The sequence below is a fragment of the Camarhynchus parvulus genome, chromosome 26, assembly GCF_901933205.1.
Source record: "Camarhynchus parvulus chromosome 26, STF_HiC, whole genome shotgun sequence".
Taxonomy (NCBI): domain Eukaryota; kingdom Metazoa; phylum Chordata; class Aves; order Passeriformes; family Thraupidae; genus Camarhynchus; species Camarhynchus parvulus.
The window spans coordinates 539687-563991 of NC_044596.1; the positions used below are offsets into that span (position 1 = coordinate 539687).

Here is a 24305-nt window from a genome sequence, read left to right on the forward strand (position 1 = left end):
TTGGGCTGCTCTGGGAAGTTGAGCACTGCCAGTGCAGCCCCTCTCCCTGTGGCTCCACGTTCCAGGGAGTGAGCACGGATACCCCAGGCTGGGACAGCCTGGCCAGGCTCTGACCCCTGGCTGGAGCAGCTCAGGGCAGGGCCAGTGTCACCTCCCCTGGGCCCTTCTTTAGGGATTTATTCCACCTCCCAGGTGCTTGGCTGAGCTCCTGCTCCACATCCCAGGAGCCTCAGGCACTGCAGAGGGAGCTGGTGACACTCGATGGCAAATCCACAGGGGAGCCAGGAGCAGAGAAGGCATTTGATCCTCAGGCAGGGTCTGGTGTTTGAGCATGGTGCAAAAGCCAAGGAGAAGAGGAGGAGGCTGATGCTCCAGAGTGCATCCCTGCCCTCCTGCCACACATCTCTGCTTGGAATGGAGAAGACTGATCAAGTCATCTGTGCAGCAATGTCCCACACAGCCTTGTCCTGGGGCAGGGAAAGCAGGTGGTGCTTGGGCCACACTCAGCTCCAGGCTGCCAAAGCCAAGGAAGAATTGTCACTGTCGGGGGACATCTCCCTCTCTTGTGTCTCCTGCAGGACCCACGAGCTCCACGTGTGGGAACTGTCAGTGCCCTTCAGGTCAGGGAAATCAGGAAAGGCTGGAAGGACTCTGGGAGGTCCTGAGCCCCAGGCCATGTTCACAGCAGGGCTCAGTGCAAGGCCAGCTCAAGTGACTCCAGTCCTTGCCCGGTGAGTGCTCGGAGAAGATCCCATCCCAAGGCTGCAGAACTCTCATGGGAAAGGCTTTTTCCTTATGGACAGTCAGAATTGTCCCTGTTGCAGCTGCTGCACAGCATCACTCGCTTTTCCAGAGCACCCCGTGGGGCTCTGGGCCTTCCCCAGAGGGACAAGGAAACCTCTGGGGAATCTCTGGGGAGCTTTTGGGCAACCTTTGCTTCTCCAGGCTGGAGTCACCTCCTCACTCAGTGCTGGGTTTGGTTTCCTCTGGCACCAAAGGTCTTCCCTGAGAAGGGAAAAATGGGGGTTTAAGCAAATTAACCAACAACTCCATGGACTCAGAGCTTCCATGCACAGACCAGGAGTGAACATTATGCAACCAAAACTGGCCAAGTAGAACCATTTTAAACTCCAAGCTCACAACATCCAGGGGGCTGCAAACCCCAATTTGAGAGGGGGGGGATTGAGGGGTCTGACAGCAAAACATGGCTGATTTGGGGACTTAATTGTGGGGTTTTGCCATTTCTGCCAACTCAAGTCTCCTGCTGGGCAGTGGAAGCTGCCAAGGCTGCAGAGGAGGCACCAAGGAGCTCTACAGACACTGCAGCTGCTGACGTTGGAATACACAGGTAACTCCATTAAAATCATTAGGGACTGCTCTGCTGCCCCATCCCTGGCCAAGGCCAGGCTGGATGGGGCCTGGAGCAACCTGGGATAGTGGAAGGTGTCCCTGCCTGTGGCAGGGAGTGGAACAGGATGAGCTTTGAGGTCAGCTCCAAGTCAATCAATCCATTCTGGGATTCTGTGAAGGTGCAGTCACACCTTCTGAGGTGCATGGGGAGAGGAGAGGCAACGGGAACAAGCTGGGGCATGGGAAATTCCTTTTAGATACCTGAAAAACAATTCACCACGAGGACAGTCAAATACTGGGAGAGAGGCCTGAGAGGCTGTGGAATCTCCATCAAACCTGCACTGGACAACATCTGGAGCAACTGGGTCCTGCCTTGGTTCAGCCCTGCTTTGGGCAGAGGGGCAGCCCCTTCCTAAGTCACACATTCCACATTTCTGTCAGGGAACACCTCAGTGATGTTCCTGGGTCTTTTATCTTCCTTATGCAGCCCAGGCTGTCAGCTGGCTGGATGCAGCTGCTCTGCCTGATGTTGCCTTTTGTTTTGGGGAGAAATCAGGGATTTCCTTTCTTTCCAAGCTTCCATGCACACTGGGAGATCTCTGGGGCTGGAGAAGTGTCCCTGCTTCACCAAGGGCCAGCCCATGACCTGCCTGGCACTGTTGCCTTCTTGTCCTCCCACAGCACCACCCCAAAAACCTCTTAGTGTCACACGGGTGCAAGGAGTGGAGGGGAGGTTTTGCTCGAGAATAGCCTTGTCACAAGTCTTAGCAGGCTTCTGCCTGGCTTTCCTCACTGTGGCAGCTCCATATTCCCTTCCAGCTGTATCCTGTTACTCTGTTGGGCCTGAGCTCTCCATCTGCCCCCTTTCTATGGTGCTTTCTGGTCCCACAAAAGAGACACTTTCAAGGCAGGCAGAGTGAAACCAAAGTGTGCAAGTCTGAAGAGCAGGTTCCCTCCTGCAGAACCTTACTAGGCTCTGGAAAGTCTCAGCTGTGCTGGGGCAAGGATGATTCACTGCTCAGAAAACAGCATTATCCTGGGAAATACAAGAATTCCCGGCATCTGCACCTCTGCCCCTCCTGGCGACCACCTGTCCAAAGGAAGGATCAACCCCCGGTGCTGAAGTTACCCCCAACAGCGGGACTTCTGACACCAGGGCTGGGGACAATCATTCCCCCCAGCAGAATTCGAGCGCGCCTCAGACACTTCCAGCTCAGGAGCGCCCGACAAGTTTGAACAGGCACGCTGCGCCTCTCTGGGAGCAGCATTGGGCCAGCGAGCGCTTTGATTGCGATCAGGCAGCTGGCAGGAATCCCAGGAACTCTCACAAAAATGCTTTGAAGAGCCCAGATGCACAGGGCGTGTCCCGGAGTGGGTGCGGAGGGTGAGTCACGGCCTCGCCATGCGCTGTGGGGCAGCGCCGGGACCCCCGAGCCCCCGGAGCAGCGCCCGCCTCCTTCGTGACACTGACTGCATCAACCCTCCGACCCCGGCCCATCGCAGCCCGATTCGGCACGGCTCTGCGTCCCTTCCAGCCCTGCCCGCTGTGCCGTGAGCTCCAGACACAAAGGCAGACAGGGAATTTGCTCGGGGCGCTGCGGGATGAAAGCTCTGCTGCTGCTGCTGCTGCTGCTGCTGCTTTGCCGGGGCTGCGCTGGGCTGGCCGGGATGATGCTCCTGTGCCCCGCTCAGGGACACCCCAGCCCGATATCAGAACGCAGTTTGCACAGAACTGCAATAAAAAATTTCGTTTAAGCATCTTTTGCTCTTCCAGATTCGGGTTTGGAATCTGTTGCAGAATCCCGGGAGATTCCCTCCTTTGGGCTAAACCGTGCGAACTCGCCCCAAGAAACCATTGTTTCCTGAAAGCCTCCCTGAGCTCCCTGTCCGCAGCTCCGCAGCCCAGCTCAGCAATTTGGGCGAGTTATGAAACCGGGAGATGCCAGAGCGCAGTGACGGGTGCGATAAACACGCGGGGACAGGGACAGGGCTGTTCCTCGCCCCGGGCCAAGTGACATTACAGGTTTGCGAGAGCTGGCACTTTGTTGTGCAGGAGCCACCTGACGCTGACAGCCTGTCATTGATTTGCGAAAACACCGCTTGGCATCGATATCGAGCTTTCAGGAGAAACAAGTGGGGCAGGGGAAAACAACAGCCGGGCACTGCTGCTGTGCTGCTCCTGCCTGCTCCGGGACAGCACGGCCTGATCCACACCCGGGAAATGCTCAGGAGCAGCAGGAAAGGAGGGCACCCACTCACCCCATCCACTCATCCCACTGGGCAGCACCCACCCTCCTCCAGGCTGGCCTTGCCTAGTCTAAAAGTCCTGCTGGTTGGGTGATGGAGCAGAGTAAAGCCTCTGCATCCCTTGGTGAGGTGTCAAGGAAGGTGGGGAGAAGGGACCAAAGGCAAATAAATAGCCCCAGTTGCTCTACTTCTGTGTCATATTGACATATTGACAAAACCCGGCTTTCCACTCCTGGGTTTCATGGGAGGAGCATCCTGGAGTATGGAAAAGGACAGTGCACAAAGCTCATCTTTCCCAGGAGCCTGCTCTGTGCTTTGATGCTGCTCTTGTTCCTACAAAACATGAAAGGTGGACACAAACCGCCAGGGAAACACAAAACCTGATGGATGGGAGTGAAAGCACCAGGTCAGACCCTGGGCACTGCTGATTCTCATTGGAGGCAAACTCCACACATCTTTTCTCCCACAGCTGATCCATCTGGAAACACAAAGGGCTCTGCTCCTCTGAGTGTTGGCACAAGCATCCAGGTCCTGATCCTGGAGCACCCAGGAAGCCTCTACCCTGGGTATCCTCTCCTCAGCCTCCCTCCTGATGGGGACTGTTCTTCTGTATCAGCCTCCTGTGGCTTGGCAGGAGCTTTGTCAGCACTTGCTGTGACCTGAAACTGGTCACACCAGCAGCGAGGTGCTCGGTTCTCTGCAAACGAGTTGCTGCAGTGTGGCTTGGCAGAGGGAGAACTCTCTGCTGCCATTCATAGCCTGGCGTGTCATTTCTTGCACAGCCATTTTATCTCCTCTTCTTGCTAAATTTCCTCTTTTCCTCCCTGCTACCCCAAGCTGTGTGCAAAGATTGCTTCAACCGGGCCCTGATTTCCCCACAGGCCTGTCCCTCAGACAAGTGGGACACCCTCTGGGGGGATGTCCCTGGCTCTCCAGGGGACCTGTCACGGCCCTCCCTGACCCCTGGGGCCGGTGTTCTGCAGGAATCCTGCAGGAATCCTGCACTCCTGGGCTTGCAGGGGTGGATTTGCAGCCTGGGCTTGCGGAGTTGGGCTCTGAACGGGCGCTGTGGGCAGCATTGCTCCTGCAGGCAGGGCCATCTCTTGGCACTGAGACCTGGGGCTGAGGGAAACACTGGAACCCAAGAGGAGCCGTGCGGGAGATGCTCCAGCCCCCGGGGAGCACAGTTTCCGACCCAGACCCACAGAGCCTCAGCCCGACCCCTCTCAGTGCCCGTGCCCAGCCCTGGAGCCCCCCGCCCTGCCCACCGGCACGGCCGCGGCCCGCGGGGCTGGGCAGGGGCAGGGGCTGGGGCCGGGCAGGCCCGGGGCCGGGCAGGCCCTCAGCGGCCCGGGGGTGCCGGGGCTGGCGGGAGGCGTGGGTGTGTGCGGGCAGGGCTGTATATCCAGTCTGGCAGAGGGTGTGACTGCTCACACGCCGGGGAGCCGAGCTGCGAGCAGCAGCCCTGAGACACCCTGGGCCAAGGGACGTATGGCAAGGAGGGCTTCGGGGGACTAAGCCCAGCACAGCCCGTGTTCGGTGGCCCCGTGTTGTCCGTGCGAGCCGAGTGCAGCCCCACGCCCGCGGCCTCCAGCCATGCTCCACTCCCCGCTGAAAACGGCGCTGGCCTACGAGTGCTTCCAGGACCAGGCCAGCTCCACGCTGGCCCTGCCCTCGGACCACAAGCTAAAAACCAAGGGCACAGGCAAGCAGCGCGTCCAGGAGCAGGTGATGATGACGGTCAAGAGGCAGAAGCAAAAGTCGTCGGTGTCGTCAAGCGTGGGCCACTCAAACCGAGGTAAAGTCCCGCAATGAGGGAGCCTCAGGGCAGGGCTGGTGCTCGGGGTGCTTTGGTGGGGTTTGTGGAGGGGGCACAGATTGCTTTGCTTCTCTCCTGGCTCACCTCAGGCAGGTGGTGCCAAGATCTCCTGCACTGGTTGGAAGGTTTTAGGACAAGACACAGAGCTGGAAGCGTCAACTCCTTCCTGGCTGGAGCTGATCCCTGGGAGTGCTGCTCTGCTCCACATCCCTGAGGCACTTGGAAGTTTCAGTGTGTACTATAACCAATTTTTCCCTGGCTCTAAAGCTGGAGTAACTGTCTGGTTTTGCAAATCCTTCCTCTGCAAGTGCCCCCATGGCTGGAATTCCCCACCACCCCCTCCTGTGGATGGCAAAGCTGACAGTGCTCCTCCTCCACCCTGCCGTGGGCTGGGGCTGGGGCTCTGCTGCTCCTGAGCGCGGGGCAGGTGCAGAGCAGGAGGCTGTGGCCACACACAGGACACAAACCTCAGCTCAGGATTCACCTCTGGGACTCCCAACACATCTCCCATTTACAGGCTGAGAAGTGTGGAGTCTCTGGGACCCTGATGGGAGTGGTAGGAAGGAGATGAGTTGAGAGAAGTGTCCCTGGTGTTGGTTGCTGGGGGTGTTTCATAGCCCCCTCCACTTTGCCTGTGTTGAGGTCCAGGCGGCCGCTCCACCTCTGTGCACTGTGTGTGTGCCATAGAAACAAGCAGCTGAGTCCTGCAGCCAGGTGTCCCACTGGAACACCCTCCTCTTTGGATCAAGGCTTGGCAAATGGTTCTCTTTGCCATCCTTGTGTCTGGAGAAAGCTGATCTGGAGCTAAAGCCCAGGGTTCCCCAGCTGGAAGCTGCAAACCCAGAGGGTTGTGACAACTTCTGTGCAAAACCTTCTGGCTCTTGGAAGTGCTTTTTCCAGCAGCCACAGAGCTCTGGCCTGGCTGAGTCCACCAGGGAGAGTAAATCCCAAGGCTTTGGGGACCATTGGGGTGCTGGAGCTGGGACTGAGCATTCAGCTGAGTCTGGAGTGAGCAGCATGGAGGGGGGCCCTGGGTGAGCTGGGCCAGGCTCCAATACCTCCTCTGGGAGCTGTGCCTTGTTCAGCAGCTCTTCCCAGCTGCATTGTGAGGCTGAATCCTGTGCTGGTGAGCTGCCATGGTCCAGAGACATGTTTGAGGCTGGATTAGCAAGAGAAGCTGGGTGGGCTGTAGGCTGCTGGAGGGAGTGTGGAGGTGGTGCTTCCTCGGGAGCCATCCCTGCTCTGGCAATTGAAGTTGCTGGAACACAGGGAATGGAGCATCTCTGGAGCTAGGGCAGGTGGGCTGTGCCAGGAACAAATCCCTGCTTCCTCTGTTTTTGTCAACACAGGCTCCAACAGGTTAGGGGGGTCTGGGGCAAGGAGAGCTTTCCTCTGCCACGAAAGTGGAAGATGAGAATCTCCTCCCACTTCCAGAGGGTAAATAAACCCCTTAAGGTGTTACAGTGACAGACCTGACAAAATAAAATAAATAGCATGATGAACTGAGGGGCTCTGGATGGACAGGGAAATAGGCAGAGTGATCCACAGGCAGGAAGGAAGGGAGGCAGAGGGGGATTATCCAGTTTGGAGAGGAGCCCAGGTGAAACCTCTGGGAAAGGAAAAAAAAATATAGCACATTCCCAAATTGCCAGTTTCTGCTCAACAAGCTAAACCCCTCCTCCAGACACTTTGGGGAATGTCTGGGAATGGGAATTGCGTGGAGATGTGCAGCTTTGGTTTCTGTGTCCCAGGGAAGCTGAGTCACATCCCACTCCCAGGAGTTGCCTCCAAGTACAGGGCCCAGGCCCCCCTCCCCTCGTTCCCACCAGGGGTGGTTGGCAAGCAAAGGTGCTGGGGGCTGATTCATCCCAGTGCATTCCTGGATGGAATCCCAGAAGGGTGAGAAGTTGCTGTTTGTTCCCAGGGCTGTCTCCTGCTTGGTGTTGGAGTGGGTCAGGCTCAGCTTTCAGGTGTTGGGTTTTACTGCTCTTGCCCAAAGATCAGGTGGGCAGCCCTGATGAGAAAAATTAGCTTTTCCTACAAAGAGGCTATGTGGGTCTGTTAAGCATGGATTCTGCCTGTCCAAACCCTCATCCAACTTTAACTCCCTACATCCCCTGGGGTTTCTCAGAGATGCTCCTCAGAGGCAGCACAAGCTGGGGAATTCCCAAAGCCCCCTGACAAGTGCCCGAGTGCTTTGTTCCTTCTGCTCCCAGACAGTCCCAGAGTGGGGCTGGGCAGCTGTTGGGCCAGGTCCAGGTTTGTTGCTGTGTTTGGAGCTGTGGTTTGAGCTGGAGTTGGAGCAGGGCCCAGAGCTTCCTCCACCTACAGGAACCGTGTCCTGGGGTGTGTAGGATGGGGAATATGGACATGGAACCCTCACGCACACAGCAGGGTGCGGGTGTTGTATCCCACCACTGGAGTTCCTTTAAGGGGGAGCACACACTCCCTCACTATCCCAGTGATTGATGGAACCGTAAATGAGTTGGTGCTTTGGAGTCCAGCAGGTCAAGGTCTTGTGGCCACTTTGGAGATCTGGTGTCCCCTAGGGCAAGGTGGCCTATGTGGGCTCAAACTGGTGTGCACTGGGGTGGGACAGTGGGCAGAAAACTGCTGCCAGCAGAACACTCCTGAGCCCAGTGGGGGTTGGTTCAGCACAGCAGCTACAGCTGTTCCCAAGGGTGGCTTTGGAGTCTGGGATGTGTGGAGTCTGTCCTCCTTGGGGGTTGGGTCTGTGGGCTCTGCTCTGGGGCTTATCTGTCCTTCTCCCCATGGCAATACCAAACTAGATGGCTCCCCCTGAACTTGTGAGTAATGCACATTTCCAGGGAAAATTAGTTTCAGTAGCATGGCAGAGGAAAAGGCCAGGCCAAGCTGAACCAGCTCCTTGTAGCCATCAGCTCTGTTCTGCAAAGTCCTCTGGCTAAAGGAAAGTTCTGCCAGTGGTTTGTCACTGAAGAGACACCCAAGGAGTGTCAGATCCAACTGTCCTATGGCTGAGCTGGGATTGAGAAGTTTCTGTGCTGGCTGTGGCTAAGAGGAGAGTAATTCCACCAAGGTCTGATGGAACCCCATCTGGCTTTGGTGGGGATCAGGACGCTGATGTGAAGGGAAGATGAGATTTGGGGGATAAAAAGTCTTTTGAAGACTTCTGTAACTTCCCCCAGCGTGAGATGATTCACTGAAAGGTTCAACTCTTCCACAAATCTTAGATTATTGGGATACAAAAAATCCTCATTAGTTCATAGGGCAGAAGGCAGAACTGGAGTTTTGTCATTCCTGCAGGAATCTCCATGTCTGGGATTTCACTGACACTTCTCTCCTAGAAGGCACCCAGGCTTTGCTTTGTGCCTCCCACAGGCCTCTGCTCTCCCTGTGTTTTTCCTATGTTTAATCATCCTTATTGTTTAAAGCTGTGCATAGTTTATGATTTAACTTGCCTAGCCTGCACTGCCAGTGACTGGTTCTTGTCTTGCCTTTCCCTGCCACAGATTAATATTTATTAAGAGAATCCTTTTCCACAATCTCCACATTGGCTCTATGTGTCCGGCTGGCTTTGGGAAAATGGCACTTGGAGCACAGCTCTCCTCGTGCCAGCAGTGCCAGCTGCAAGAGAGGAGAGCTGCCTTTGGGGAAAGGAAATAACTCATCAAGAACAGCTACACTGGGGTCCATGGCAGCCTCAGTTTGCTCTGCAATAATGGATAACTGGGATGGAGAAGGGGATGAGGGCAGTGGGAGCAGTGTAGGGGGGCTTACAGAGATGCACCGCAAGGTTTTGCACTTCTTATCTGCTGTAATTGAATTTTACCCTCATGAATTGTCCCACTGAAGATAAAAGAGATTTTAAAGTGTCTAAGTTTTAAAGGTGATGTCATGGGGGAATGATAATTTGGGGAGGGGGAAATCTCAGCGGCCTTCAGAATTGTTTTCTGCCCACATGGTCACCGAGAGGCTGCACCTCATCTGTGTGGTTCTGCCGCATCTTTCCAACTCTGTCCCAGCTGTTGAGGGTCCTCTGTCATGAGGAAAAGCTGAGGGAGCTAGGAAAGGGGCTCAGCCTGGAGGAAAGGAGGCTTCTGGCTTTGCACAACTCCTGACAGGAGGGGATAGCCTGGGGGGGGTTGGAGTCTGCTCCCAGGGAACAGGGATAGGAGGAGAGGGAACAGCCTCAGGCTGGGCCAGGGGAGGTTCAGGTTGTATTTGGGGGAAAATTTTTTCATGGAAAGGGTGGTTAGGTCCTGCCACAACTGCCCAGGGCATTGGTGGGGTCACCATCCCTGGGAGTGTTCAAAAGATGTGTGGATGTGGCACTTTGGACATGGGTTAGTGGTGAACATGGCAGTGCTGGGGGAATGGTTGGACTTCTTGATCTTAGAGATCTTTTCCAACCTCAGTGGTTCTGTGATTCCCTGGCTCTGTGTTACTGACTCTGTGTGTTTGCCCAAGTGCACATGGGCCTTTCAGGGACCTAAACAGCTGCTTGGGTAACAGCAGCTGGGACACAGACCTGTGGACACAGCCAGAAAAAAGCACGAGGGGGGCACCTCCTACTAAGAGCATTTCCACCCTGGCCCGTATGGTCTTTGTGATTGCCTGGGTTTATCCCAAATTCCAAGGACCTGTGACCGGGTTGTGTGGTCTTTACTCTTGAGGTGTTTGAAAAGAGGGATCTCCTTCCTGTTCCTGAGGGCTGGGGATACTGGCTGTCAAGCTGTCTGTCAAGGTGAACCAAGCAGAGAAATGTTCAAACCTGCACAAAGATCAGGTTTTCTTCAGCCACCTCCACCAGAAAATCCCCAGGTTCTTCCTGGTCTCAATACTGAGCTCTCCAAGCAATAAATCCCAGTTGAGTGGTGGCAGGAGAAACATCTTCTCCAGCCAGCAGGGTGACTTCGAAATGCCTTGAATGTTTGACATTCTGTATAATTCTGTGTTTATAAGCTCTTATGTACAAGTTCTGGGAGGTGAAGGTAACCCTTCCTTGCTGGGGAACATAAACTTGAACCAACTGCCTGATCTCCTGAATTTGGCCACATAACAGTGAATTTATGAAGAAAGTTACAGATGTGCCTCAACTGGCTTATTTTGGATATCTCCTTGCTCTAACCCCAAAGTCTGGAGTGCATGGCAGGAACAGATCCTGAAAGGAAAAGGAAAAGTGTGGTCCCCAGGCAGGACTGGTCAGAGGGACCTGTAAGTCAGGCACAGAACCCCTTTTTACAGCTGCTCACTCAGGAAAATGGTCCAGGTGCTCACACCTACAGTTACAGAATGTTTACAGAGAACAAGAGGCAGATTTGAAGAAGGAATTCCCAGGAATTTATCATGGAATGGCTTTACCTTTGTGCTCAGAATTATGGTTATCAGATAACTCTGTGTCCTGAGGAATCACCTGGCCCAAACTCACCGCTTTCATCACTGCCTTGCTGCTGCTGAGGCCCAACACTGATGTCCTGATGTGGAATTGAAAGGAAATCCCAGGGTGGAGAGGGAGCACAAGGTGAAGGACATGGCTGAATCTCCCGTTGCATTTCCATGGCCACTTCTTTGTCTTATCAGCAAGTGCTGTGCAGCTTTATGTGCATGAAGCACTTGGGGCTGGGGAGATCTGGGTGAGGAGCAGTGCCCACCAAGTCTCCAGACTATGGAAAAGGAACTCCTATGGTTTCCTGCACAGGCTGGGAGCCGAGCTGGCTGTTGCCTGTTCTCCATCCAGGGATGTTCTCCAGGTGCAGTCCTGCTGACAATAGAAAGCAAATCTCATTATTTACACCACATCCACACGAATCATCTTCCTGAGAAAATGCAAGAATTTTTAGCCACAAACCAAATCACCATAACAGGTTCTGGGTGCCTCAGGCAGGGCAATAAATAAAGTTTATTCCAAGGATCAGTGGCTGGAGGAGACCTGAGTGGCTCCGGGGCCTTTGTGGTCGAGCTTATCCAGTTTATCTCAGAGATGAGTCTTATCAAACAATCACAGAGATTAGGATATTTCTGACATTACCCACCAGTTTAGGTGCATAAGTTAGGACAGGTAAGTCCTGATTTTGTACTTTGTTAGACATTCAGAGCTTCCCCTGGAAGTTAATTGGAGTGTAGGGTTTGCACTTCCTCATAACGGGACCTGAGATGCCACAATTATTGAGCGCTTCTGAAAACGAAACTGAAATCACCCTAAACTCTTTTGGACCATCCAGAGGGGGTTAAGGGAATTCCATTCTGGAAAGAGAATGATTCACTTCATTTGTCTTGTAGTCATGAACGTGGCATTGAATAAAATACTTTTAGGAGGGATCCAAAAGTTGCAGTGTCAGAGACTGCTGGGGGAGCTCTTGGAAGGACTGGGGTAGGTAGATCCAAACTCTGGTTAAAGCACTGAGAAACAGAAAAAATGGCTGATGGGTTCCTCCTCCAAGATATTTGAATCTTAAAAAAACATGTCTGAGATCCAGTCTCATTTATTCCTCTAGCATCCCAAAAATAATGATGGAGCTCTATACATTTTCAGGAAAAGAAAGTAGAGACACACAAAGTGATCTTTTAGAGACAAGACTGAAATTCCAAGAGTGCAATAAGGTTTTGTAGTGTTTGATTGTTTTAGATCCCCAGGTGTTAAATAGATTGGATCATCCTTTATCCATGGTGTTTGTTAGTGACCATTGATTGATTTTAGCAAGCCTTGCTCAGGCTGTTCATGCTGATGGGATTGTTAGGATTCAGACATGGAGTGAACTGGTGAAAGGGTCAGGGGTAGGTTTTGCCTTCAGAGAGAGAAATTTGATTTACTACAAGTCTTCTATGGCCAGACATTCTGGGACATGTAGTACAAAATATCATCAGGTTCCTCTCATACTACAACTAGGAGGCCACCAAGTTGATCAGAGGAAAGGAACTACTTGCCTGTGAGGAAAGGCTGAGAGAACTGGGATTATTCAGCCCTAGAGAACAGAAGCTTTGACCTAATTGTGCCCTTCCAGTACCTGAAGGAGCTGACAGAAAACATGGAGAGAGATTATTACAAGGGCCTGGAGGGACAGGACAAGGGGGATTGGCTTCCCACTGTCACAGGGGAGAGTTAGATGGGATGTTGGAAAATAATTCCGTGCTGTGAGGGTGGGCAGGCCCTGGCACAGGGTGCCCAGAGCAGCTGTGGCTGCCCCATCCCTGGGAGTGCCCAAGGCCAGGTTGGACAGAGCTTGGAGCAACCTAAGATAGTGGGAGGTGTCCCTGCCATGGCAAGGGTGGAGCTAGATGAGCTTTGAGGTCCAACCCAAACCATTCTGTGATTCCATGATGTCAGACACTGTCCCTGACTCTGACCTTTTCTGCTCCTTTGCTTTAGGTTTTATGGCACTTGGTCTTTTGTGCTGCAAACCCTGGGGAGCCCTGGGGGGGTCTGTGGTGTGAGGGCTGGAGGTCCCAGCCGTGACAAGGGCTCCCCTTCCTGCCTGTATTCCCTATGTTCTGTTGAGATTTATAACTGTCACTTTTCCATAACTAATCTTGCTGTTAAAAAAAGCTTTGTGCTCTGAAAGGGACCTGCTGGGAATCCTTTCTCTTGGGAATGTTTTCTCATGCTGACTGTGCCTTTTCCATTTGCAGGTTCCATGTATGATGGTTTAGCTGATGGCTATGGCTACGGGACGTCCCGGGGCAGCTACTACGCCAAAACCCAGACAGGGAACAGCAACTGGGGATACCCGGTAAGACACTCCTTGATCTGGGATTGTGGCATGGTCTGAGGTCCCCTGGACGGGAAGAAAATCTCACAGTTACCTAGGGAGGTCACAGTGCTTCAGAAACTCACCTGAGAGGGATCCTCGCTCTCCTAGAAGGGAATTCAGTGCAGTGGAGGAGGAGGATTGAGGGCCCCACAGCTGCTTTACGTGGGGATTTTAGAGTGAACAAGATTTAGTTTGCATCTCTGGGTTGGTATCCAATGGCACAAGAATTTGGAAGTTGCCTGAGGGATCCGGGTTGGTTTCAGACTATCACAGCTCAGTTCAAGTCTGGAGCATATCCAGGGGTTCCCATCTTTGTTCCTGTGCACCAAAACATGGCTGTGAATGACATGAATGTGGCTGGGGAATGTGGATCAGGGGATTTGCATTAGAACTGCTGTGCTGTTCCCAGCCTCAGTGCTACTGCAGACCCTTCAGAGATATTCTCTGTGCTTGCAAAAATGTGGGTCCAGTTCTTCCACAGTGATTTCCAAAAAAATTATTGTAGATTTCCAGAAAAAGCACAGGTGAGATGGTACCTGTCTTTGTGCAGTGTGAGTCTGGATATCTCACAGAGCTCCTGGTCCTTGGGGACAGACCCCTGGTACACAGGGAATCACTCCAAACAGCTCCAGAGTCCACTGGGACAACTTGTGCTCATGTTGCCCCTCCATTTCAGGCCTGTGTTCTGCTGTTCCCTGCTTTTCATCAGCTCTAAAGTAGAAAGGAGCAATTCACAGATCTGGGATTTGAATATGAGAAAAGCAAAGGACTCCTTTCAACAACCCTGGGACTGTAAAGCAGCTCCATGTCAGCCATCAAAGGTTTGAACCAGGAAAGGTTTTGGTGGCTCCAAACACACAGACAGAGCTGCAGCTTTTCCTGGTGGTTGCCAGATCCTCTGCTTGCTCAAAGCACCAGCATTCCTCAGCTTCAGAAGGATTTACCTGGGTCTTTCCTAATGGCCTGTTGTAGCATGATGGCATCGAGGCAGTGGTGTCACTTGCTGAGTTTGCATCACTGGGTGTTCAGTAGGAAAACTGGGAGCAGTGGAGAATCTCCGAAATGTTTATTTCCAGCCTGTTGGCCCATTTCAGTGTCCCTTCCTGTGCTGGTTAAATCCCACCCAGAGGGGCTCCTGTCCCCAGATGGGAAAAGTTTGTTCAGAGGAGGCACCAAGTGGATTGGGGGATGGAGAATTCTGCTGTGAGGAAATACTGTGAGAGTTGGGATTGTTCAGCTTGGAGAAGAGAAGCTTTGGAGTGACCCTACCGTGGCCTTGCACTACCTGAAGGAGCTGCAGGAAAGATGAAGAGAGATTATTTCAAGGGATAGAGTGACAGGACAAGGGGAAATGGCTTCAAACTGCCAGAGGGCAGAGTTAGATGGGATTTTCTTCCCTGAGAGGAATGGAAGAAATTCTTCCCTGTGAGAGAGGTGAGGCCTGGGCACAGGTTGCCCAGAGCAGCTGTGGCTGCCCCATGCCTGGAAGTGTCCAAGGTCAGGTTGGGCGGGGCTTGGAGCCACCTGGGCTGTGGAAGGTGTCCCTGCCCTTGGCACGGTGGAATGAGATGAGCTTTGAGTGTCCTTCCAACCCAAACCATTCTAGCATTCTGGGATTCTGTAATGGGTTAGAGCACAGATCCGTCCATCCATGTGTCCTGTCTCTATCCCTAAGACAGTGGTAGAGCCCTGCAGAGGGTCCAGCCATGGTAACCAGGCAGGGGTTTTGTGGCCACTAGAAAAGTGCAACTGAGGCAGTTCCTGAGGCAGAGGTGGAGCATCTGAGCTTCACGACTCAAACAATTGGGATGTTTTGTTTTGATGATATGTTGCTGTTTGCCTATTGTGATTCCTGAATAGAGTTTGCTGTGCTTTGTCCAAGCAAAATTGCTCTGTTTAGCCATTCTAAGGCTTTGTAGATGGGTTTTTGTTAAAGATGGAGGAAGCCAAGGCCTGACTCTGCTCATGCTGGTAAGGTGCCGCTGCAGCTCCTGGTGCTGGTGTGAGGGTTATTGTTTCCTGTTGTTAGTTCCTGATCTTGTTCCCAATCATTATGGCAACAGGACAAATGCTGGGTAGGTGGGCATGCTACTGGCTGCAGGGGGTTTCAGTCAGCAGTGTTTGTGTTCTGGGGAACAGCTGGAAGGTGCTGATGAGGGTGATAAAGTTCAGGACCTCCATTAGACACCAGAGTCCCGTGGACGCAACAGTTCAGTCCCTTCAGGCTCACCAGGGATTTAGGCAGCTCTGTCTGTTCTCTGAGAGACTCCTCTGCACTTACTGAGGAGGGAAGGTCTTTCCCCAAATTTAAGTGTCATGCAAGTCTTTAATTCTAAATATTTTTGATAAAGGTCTTCAGGATCTGTGTTACTTCAGCAAAAAGGACTGGGACCTGTGAAGGATTCACAGTAAACTTTGTCTTACCTGAGTCTATCTGAGAATCAGCCATTTAGTCCTGACAAGTTGTCTGACTCCTCCCCTGGCCAACAAAGACAGAGGTAGGGGCAGTGATTCATCTCCTCCACCTGGGAGATCTGTCAGGTCAGGATGAATCAGCCCCCCTGGATCCCTATCTCCTGCCACTGGAGCTGGATGGAGCAGGGAGATGAGTGCACAGGGAGATGACTGCAAGCAGTCCCAGGGGCCACTGGCACTTTGGAACACATAACCTCAAACCTAAATGTGCTTAAGGAGCTCAACAGACACCAGACTCCACAACCACACTGAGCAGCCTCCTCCGTTCTGCTTTTTCCAGACAGTATTAAAGGTTCCACACATCCGCCACCAGCCTCCAGCTTGGGATAACTTCAGCTTTTGTCTACAGAGCTGTTTGAAGTCTGTGCAGGTTCTGGGCTTCCTAAAAAATGTTTCCTGTTTGTAATTCCTGGGTTGTGAGATGTGAAACAAAAGATAAAGCAAATCTATTTTTGAAGGCAAAATTGCTGGACTTATTTCCAGCTGGAGCTGGTGCTGTGAATGTGTCTGAAAAGTGGCAAAGTCCTTTGAGGTGCACAGGCAAACTCAGATACTCCAGGGAAGTGACCCAGTGTAATATTCAGGGGAATAACTGCCTCCCAGTCCCCCTGGAGTTAAAAAGGTGCAGTGTGAAATCCATTTCCAGAATGTTGCTCCACAGCACCTGCACCTGAGACACTGCAGTGCCCTGATCTAAGGCACTGCCTCAGATGGTGACACTAAAGGTGTCCTCTCCCACCCACAGCTCTTAAAAGCTGCTATCCCCAACTCCCTCCTTTTGTCTTGTTTTGTGTCTTCCTGGAAATGGAAACTTTTCACTTCTGTGTTTTCTTCCCAATCTTGTGAGACTGATGTTCAAATATTAGAGTAAGGGAAATGATGGATCTGGAGACAGAGCTCTTTCTGGATCAGTCAGTTTGGAACAGGCTGCCCAGGGCAGTGGTGGAGTCCCCAGCCCTAGTAGTGTTCAGCAACTTGTGGATGTGGCTCTTGAGGACATGGTTTAGGGTGAATGTGGCAGTGTTGGGTTAATGATTGGACTCTTTAATCTTAGAGGGCTTTTCTAATTTAATGATTCCATAATTCTTTGTTTCTAACACTTTGGATTAAATTCTCCGATTCACCCATTATTACAAATTACATTCTTTTCTGCTAATTCCCCTTGTGGGCTGCCTTGTTTGCAGCATCACTGTCCCCAGTGAGCGCCTTCTCACTGCCAGTCCAAGGAACACTGAGCCAGTGGGGCCTCTCCAGGAGGCACTTGGAGGGCAGTGGGTTTGCTCCTGGCTACAGCATTTCCTTGCCTCATGTGTCAGGGGCTGGCACAGCTTTCAAGGATGAGAATTCCTTTGGGAATTCCTTTGCTCAGATATCACACTGGGATGCAGTAACAGGAGGATCTGTGCCTGCAAACCCCTCTGTGTCAGGGTGATACCTCAACCCAGGTGCTGTGGAGCCTTAGAAATATTTGTCACCCTACTGCCACTGTGAGCTGTGAGTGGCCAGCAGTTCCCAAAGCCCTCCAGCCCCAGGAACTGTGTCCTGGTGTGAGCCACACCTCAGGTCCCACAGGAGGGGCAGTGGTGACCACGATTTTCCCTGACAAACCCGGGGGAGAGTTAAGGAAGCTGAACTGAACACCTAGAGCAGTGCAGTCATGGCAGAAGCCTCAGCATGAGCCACACCCTTGTCTCTGACAGCTCAGTTCACCCCAGAAATGGAGTCTCTCCAGCAGTGTTGCAAAGCCACTGCCACATGGGTCCATGGGTTGCAGGGACCTTGGTGCTCGCCCCAACTGCAGGTACAGCTTTGGAGAGGCACAACCAAATCCTAAACACATGGAGGGCAGCATGTGGGGTTCCACCAGCAAAGACCTCTGAGGCTCAGTTCCCACCCAACTCTTGCCTGGGTCTGCTGGGTTGGCAGGTCCCACAGCATGACCAGGATGAGGCAGGACCAGGACAAGGTACAGAGCCTACCTACTCTCCATGCTGCTGCTTCCACAAGAAGGAAACTCCCACATGATGTGGATGTCTCCAGTGTGTCCCCCCAGCACTGCCCCCACCGAGGGCAAACAAACTCTGGATGTGCTGGGGAGGGAATCTCAGATGTGTCCTGTCTCCAACAGATCCTTATCCCCACAGAGCTGAACTGGGGCTTTCACAGAATCACGGGATCACTGAGGTTGGACAAGACCTCTGAGATCATCCAGTCCAACCTTTGACCCATCACTGAGTGCAGGGTCCAGTCATTTCTTGAACACCTCCAGGGACAGTGACCACACCGCTGCCCTGGGCTGACCATTCCAATGTTTAACAACCATTTCCATGGAGAAATTCCTCCTGATGTCCCGCCTGGAACTCCCCTGGCACAACTTGATGCCATTTCCTCTTGTCCTGTCCCTGATCCTTGGGAGCAGAGCCCGACCCCCCCCAGGCTGTCCCCTCCTGTCAGGAGTTGTGCAGAGCCACAAGGGCCCCCCTGAGCCTCCTTTTCTCCAGGCTGAGCCCCTTTCCCAGCTCCCTCAGCCCCTCCTGGTGCTCCAGACCCTTCCACAGCTCCCTTCCCTTACCTGGACAAGCTCCAGCCCCTCAGTGTGTCTCTTCCAGGGGAGGCCCAGGTGTTACTTTAGTTCTAGGAGCAGCCGTGCTCCCAGACCAAGGAATATTTGGCTGGTCTGGTGGTACTGGATTAAAGCAATTATCTGTAGTAATTACATCCGTTATGGCACTAATGAGAAACACACAATGGTGATCCCTCTGCACTGGGGACTGTAGGAATAATTTTAACCAAAACTCCTCTGTGGGATGAAGTGTCAGAGCTTTGTCTCTGAAGAGCATTACCTGAACAAGAGGTGGTCACTGTTGTCCCTGCCTTTGCCTCTTTGGACAAAACCTCTCATTGTCAGTGGGAGCTTTGTTCCATAAGGATTTCAGGTCAAAATTTATTGTCTGTTGTGACAATGCATCCAAGCTTAAAAGAACCCCAAAAGAGAGTGGTTTGGATAATCTTGCCAGAGAAAACAAAGATTTAGAGCCACTGCACATCATTGCTTGGTCAGAGCCTGGTGTCCCTGGGAGGTTTGCATGAGGCTTTAGGCTTTGGAACAGCAAGCTGGACACTGCCTTCCTTGGCCAGAGCAAACGGAGCCAGCAAGACCTAAATCTCAGCTGAATAAGAAAAAAGAGATGAAAAATCATAGGGAAAGGCAGCTCTCTCCTGGGAGAGGTGGGAAGGAGCATTTCAGAAATAGATAAACAATGTATTTGCTGGTTTTGCAATTTTTCTCCCTGCCATGGAGGGAGCAGCACTCAGAGGGTTTCGCAAGGAGCGTGAGGAGCTCTCCCCACCCAGCACTCAGGGTGGGACCTGCTCAGGTTGCATGTCCTGTGCTTTGCCCTCCAGCCTGGGAGAAACCTGCTCCTGACGTGTTTATACGGAGCCCTCACTTCTCTGTCTGCAGCTCTAGAAACAAACAAATTGCAAGGGAAAAAAATCCAGGCAGGTAATGAACTGATGGCGTCCTCAGATGCGGAATCAGAACCACCCAGTTCTCTGGGAGGGCTCTGACGTGGGAAGGCAGAGCTGGATCCGGGTGCCATTCCTGGGCTGATGCACCTTGCTCTGTGCTTCTGCTTCTCTGGAAACTAGGGAGAGGACAAGACTTTTCCTGCTAAGCAAAAGGGTTTATGGAAGAAAAAAACCAGAAAAGGACTCATGGCTGATGGCCAGGGAAATACCATTTTGACTTTCTCTCTAGAACCACTTTTATTCCAGCTGAAATAAGTTAAAGATGTTTATTTACCTGTCTCGTGTTGGATATTCCAGTTGTTGCTCCAAGAACATACTGCAGGCTGAGAACTGGAGATCCACAAATGCTCATTAATCGGAAGGCAGGTCTGTGCTGCTGCCAGGGAGGGAAGCACTTCCTGGGCCTGACAGGAGCAGCAGTGCTGCCAGTGCTCAGCTCCAGTGCCTCTCCTTCCTCCCTGCTTTCCCCGTCTGACTGTGAATGAACAACTCCCAAGGCCTGGCCTCAGACACACTCATTTCACTGGGAGGAGGAGAAGTTCACGCTAGAATTCAGAATGCCAGGTGGCCTGGCTGCACCTGAGCATCCTCCTGCATCCTAAAGCCTAAAGGCAGGGACCTGCCAGGGCCTGATGGAATGGCTGGAATCAGAATTACAGGATCATAGGGTTGCAGAAGGGTTTGGGTTGGAAGGGACCCTCAAGATCATCTCATTCTCCCCCCGGCCATAGGCAGAGACACCTTCCAGTATCCTAGGTTGCTCCAAGCCCTATCCAACCTGGCCTTGGGCACTTCCAGGGATGGGACAGCCACAGCTTCTCTGGGCAGCCTGTGCCACCTGTGCCAGGACCTCCCCACCTTCACAGGGAAGAATTTCTCCCCAAAATCCCATCTAACGCAGCCCTCTGGCAGTTTGAAGCCTTTCCCCTTGTCTTGTCACTCCAGTTATTGATGAAACATCTCTCTCTATCTTCCCTGTAGCCCCTTCAGATCCTGGAAGGTGCTGTGAGGTCCCCACACAACTTTCTTTTCTCCATGCTGAACATTCCCAGCTGTCCTAGCCTGTCTCCAATGGGGAATTGCTCCAGTCCCCTTATCAGCTTGGTGGGTTCCTCTGGACTTGCTCCAACAGTTTCATGTCCTCATGATGGGAGCACCAGAAAACTGTGCAGAGTATTCCAGGTGGGGTGTCAGAAGAGCAGAGTAGATGGGAGAATCCTCTCCCTCCCTGCAGGATGAGCCTAGGACATGGATGACTTTTGTGGGCTGCTCCTTGGCAATGCAAGGAGTTGTGTGATGGAAGGGGACACCTTCCAAGCTGTCCTGAGCTCCTGTGGGGGGAAGCCTCAGTGACAGCCTGAACCCTTCAAAATGCTTCCCAGATCCTGCAGTGCAGAGGGAATCACTGCCTTCTGTCTCCAGCCTACTGAGAGGGACTTCCTGGTCTTTCCCAGCATTTCCCCACACTCCTAAAGGGCAGAGGTGTGGATGGCACACCATGCAAGTGGGCAGATGCAATTCACAGCATTGGGAAATCTGGGCACTGATGAGGTCTGAAGGCCAGAGATTGATTCTTCCTTTCACTGCTGCTCTTCTGCATAGGGAGAGCTCCCTGCACCCAGAGTGGCATCAGCAGAAGTTGGGAGCTGTTGTCAGGCAGCTCTTAAAACCACAGACTGTGTGACACCTTTCCCATCAGAGATGGCATCTCTGCAGACACAAAGTGCTTCCCTTCTTCCTCGCTGGGTGTCCTGTCTCACTGATGGCTGCAGGAATTCCATTCCCTTGGCCACATTTGCTCCAGTGCTAGAAGTGACAGTCCCTGACTTAGATGGGTCAGATTTCAACACAGGGATTTAGGTTTTAGTATGGGGAAGCTTTGCCAGGACCAGGAAGGGATCAGGTCAGCCCCAGTCCTGCAGGGATTCATAGGCTCAAGGTCTGAGGTCTGTTGGAGCTGGCAGGAGAATCCTCATCGATCTGGAGCTGTTGGATCAAGCTCCTGCTGCAAAAAGGGATTCTGAGATACCAATTAGGTCCGTGCCACTTGAAAGAGATTAAAATGGGCTCAGCCAAGCATCTGGTAGAATCAGCAATAAAAGTCCTGGACTGCCTTTGGTAATGAGCTTCACATCACACGGGAACGATTTTCCCATGAGTTTGCAAAAGGCTCCCCCGCCCTGCTGGGACCTGCTCGGACTTGCAGCCAGGGCTCCTGTGTTGCAGAAAGGTGTCTTTGCAAACAGCTTCACCCGTTTCGGGGCTGCCAAGGAGGAGGACAACGCTATGGCCACTCTAAAGCCCAGGAGGAAATCGAGAACCTGTGATTCTGTCTCAGTAAACAGAGACTCCCCTCTCCCCTCAGTGAGTGCACTGCAGAGCAAATCCCAGCTTTAGATAAACAACGAGTTCCTCTTCCAGGCTTCCTGAGTCAGTTTCAGCAGATGCCCAGGGGCTCCACAGCTCTGCCAAGCTTCTGACAGCCCTACAGAATAATCCCAGTTTAAACTGACTCATAAAGAAAACCAGCAGGGCTCACATCTGACAAGCTGCTCTCTGTCCTGTGGCTGCTGCCAGCGGCTCCACTGGGCAAAAAGTCCACCCTGCACCTTCCCACTGCAGCCCTGTCCATCCCTCACTGTCCCCAGGGTTTTTGAACCCAGGAAAATAAGTTGAAATGAGGATGACATCACCTCAGAAGGAAATATATGGTAGATCATGACTTCATGGAAGGTCAATTCGCTGTTTCTGTGTGTGTGCTGCATCCCAAGCAATGGGATGCAGAGAGCCTGTATATGTGGTGATCCTGGATTTTATCCTGGGCAGCAGAGGGCTTGTCCCACTGCCAGAGAGCCCCCAAGACTCATCACATTCTGCTGTGATGTGCCTCACCCTGGCTCTTCACCTGCAACCTGACCTTCCCAACCCCAGGAGCTCTGCAGGAGGCTCCAAACCTGCCCCTACCCCACTCAGCACCAGGTTTGTTCTGTGTCCTCTGGAGAAGGCACAGAGAGAAGCTGCTCCCCTTTTGTCCGCTTGCAGCACTTCACCTGTTTAGATGCTCATCTGAAAATCTGAAAACTACTCAAATAACAGTGATCTGGGCATCAGCAGAGCTGGACTAAAGGGCTTAGTCCCACCCAGGTGGTGCCAGGGAGCCCCTTGGGAAGGGTTTCAGCTGTTACCTCTGCAGCTCTCTGGGACACAGCTGAGAGGATTCCCTGCATTCCCGAAGATCAGTTTGTTAATGGAAATATTTGGCTTAATTAATTAACATAATGACAATTCTGCAGAGTGTTGGAGGCAGGAATGATGCTGAGTGTGTTGGGGCTGGGATAGAGTTAGGGCAGAGCTGAGGGACTCCAGGGTGAGCCAGCAGAGGATTCCCATTTCTCTATCACAGAGTGTTTCTAGGTTAGGAAATATGGAAAGGTTTTTTTCAGTGACATGAACTATTACACCAGACAGGCTTTTCACAATTCCAAGGAAATGATTAGGAGCCAGTGTTGACTTTTCTCTCCCAGCCAAAGGGACCCTTGGGTGGCCTTTGCAGAAAGCAGCACCCAAAGTGCCACTGCTTAGAGTTGGATGTGAAAAAACCACTTTGATCCAACAGGAGACCATGGAGGAGCTTTCCCAGGATAATCAAAGGGAGATGGGGAAGGCAGTTTTATTCTTTAGTTCTTTTTATCCCTGTTTGTCTTGGAGATCTCCTTGCCAGACTGCTGAGGGGATTCAGAGCACAAACTCAGCATCGAGGGGCAAACAGCCCTAAAACAGTTTCTTTTCCTTTCTGGAGTACACACCTGAATGAGTTGTCTCTCATTTGGACATAACCCTGCAGGCTCCCACAAGCCAGCAGTGACATCCCAAAGGTTTAACATTGCAGAAGATTGAATTCAATCCTGGTGTGGCAAACTTGATGCAAATCTGGAGGACTTCTGATGAAGGCATTTTGAACTGACAGCAGGGCAGCTAAAGCCATCTTTTTGTTTTGCTAATTGTAGATGGTTTATGTTACCATCTTTTATCCTTTCTTTTTTATTTCCTTTCTTAGTCATCTCAGTTTTTATTGTATATTCCCCATTGTTCCCAGAGCATCCCATTATCTGAGCAGATACTACACGCCTTGTAACTCATAAGCAGATATTCATTGTCTCCACTTGTTTCCTGGCACAAGAAACAAGATTCAAGAATCCCTCCTTACTAATTTTTCACTCCCTTTACTCCCTTTCTAAGGAACTAATAGATGGGAGGGGAAGAAAGGAGCATAAGGAAATTAAAAATAAGTGCAGGGACTGCTGGAAGGTCAGAATGGGGCATCAAGCTCCATGATGGTGAGAGATATGCAGTGAGGTCCTGTAGTTGCAGGGTGGGTTAGACCCTCTGTGTTGGGAATAAATCACTTTCTCTATTGCCAGGGTCACGTTTCAACTTTCAGTTCTAATTAAAGCTCCTGGATCCCACATCCTGATCCCTCATACCAGGTGGGATGTCCCTGATACCCAGGTGGGGTTTGGCTCCTTTGTAAGGGCTGCAGGTTGGATAACCTCTCTCAGGGGTCTCTGTGGTCCTAGCCGATCCCAAGATGTGTCAGAGTCTCTTTTCCCAGCCTGGCAACCGAAGAAGGAGTCCGGATTCTTCTGTTCTGGTTTTCAAGGTTGTTTATTTTCTGTTATCTATAACATTCATTCCCTGACTTGCTGAGGTCTGTTCAGCAGGTCAGTCAGTGGCACACTGCCCGCCTTCAGGGCAGCATTGTGTTTTTCTACTAAAAACTACCTGTACTTTATTTACAATTATTTTCCAGTACCTATCATCTATGTTACACAGTGTGTTCCTACTCTAATCCAATCCAAAAGTGCCACCATCACCCAGAAGATGGAGGCTAGGAAGAAGGAGAAAGAAGGACAAGGCACGCCCAAATCCCTCCATCTTGGGACCCCAAGCCCCCATTCTAAAAACCCCAAAATTCTACTTTTCACGCTGTGACAAACTAACTATCATTCTACTTAAACTTTCGTGGCTTGTAATTCCTCATATAAGGTTGATAATTTTTTCCATGGGTCAAAATCAAAGGCACAGGGGTCTTGGGCTCTGTGCCAGGGTTTCGAGCCTCCTGACAGAGGCTCAAGCCCTCAAGGGCAGCCAGA

General features: G+C 52.0%; 1 protein-coding gene across 1 annotated transcript in view; it reads left to right on the top strand.

Annotated features, from left to right (window-relative positions):
- The first annotated feature begins 5041 nt into the window (after positions 1-5041).
- Positions 5042-24305, top strand: part of PKP1 (plakophilin 1) — a 50358-nt gene continuing 31094 nt past the window's right edge. Inside the window, exons 1-2 of the mRNA XM_030965710.1 lie at positions 5042-5395; positions 13025-13125. Of these exons, the coding sequence (XP_030821570.1) occupies positions 5194-5395; positions 13025-13125 (303 nt within the window). The 5' untranslated portion in view covers positions 5042-5193. The remainder of the gene's footprint in view (positions 5396-13024; positions 13126-24305) is intronic.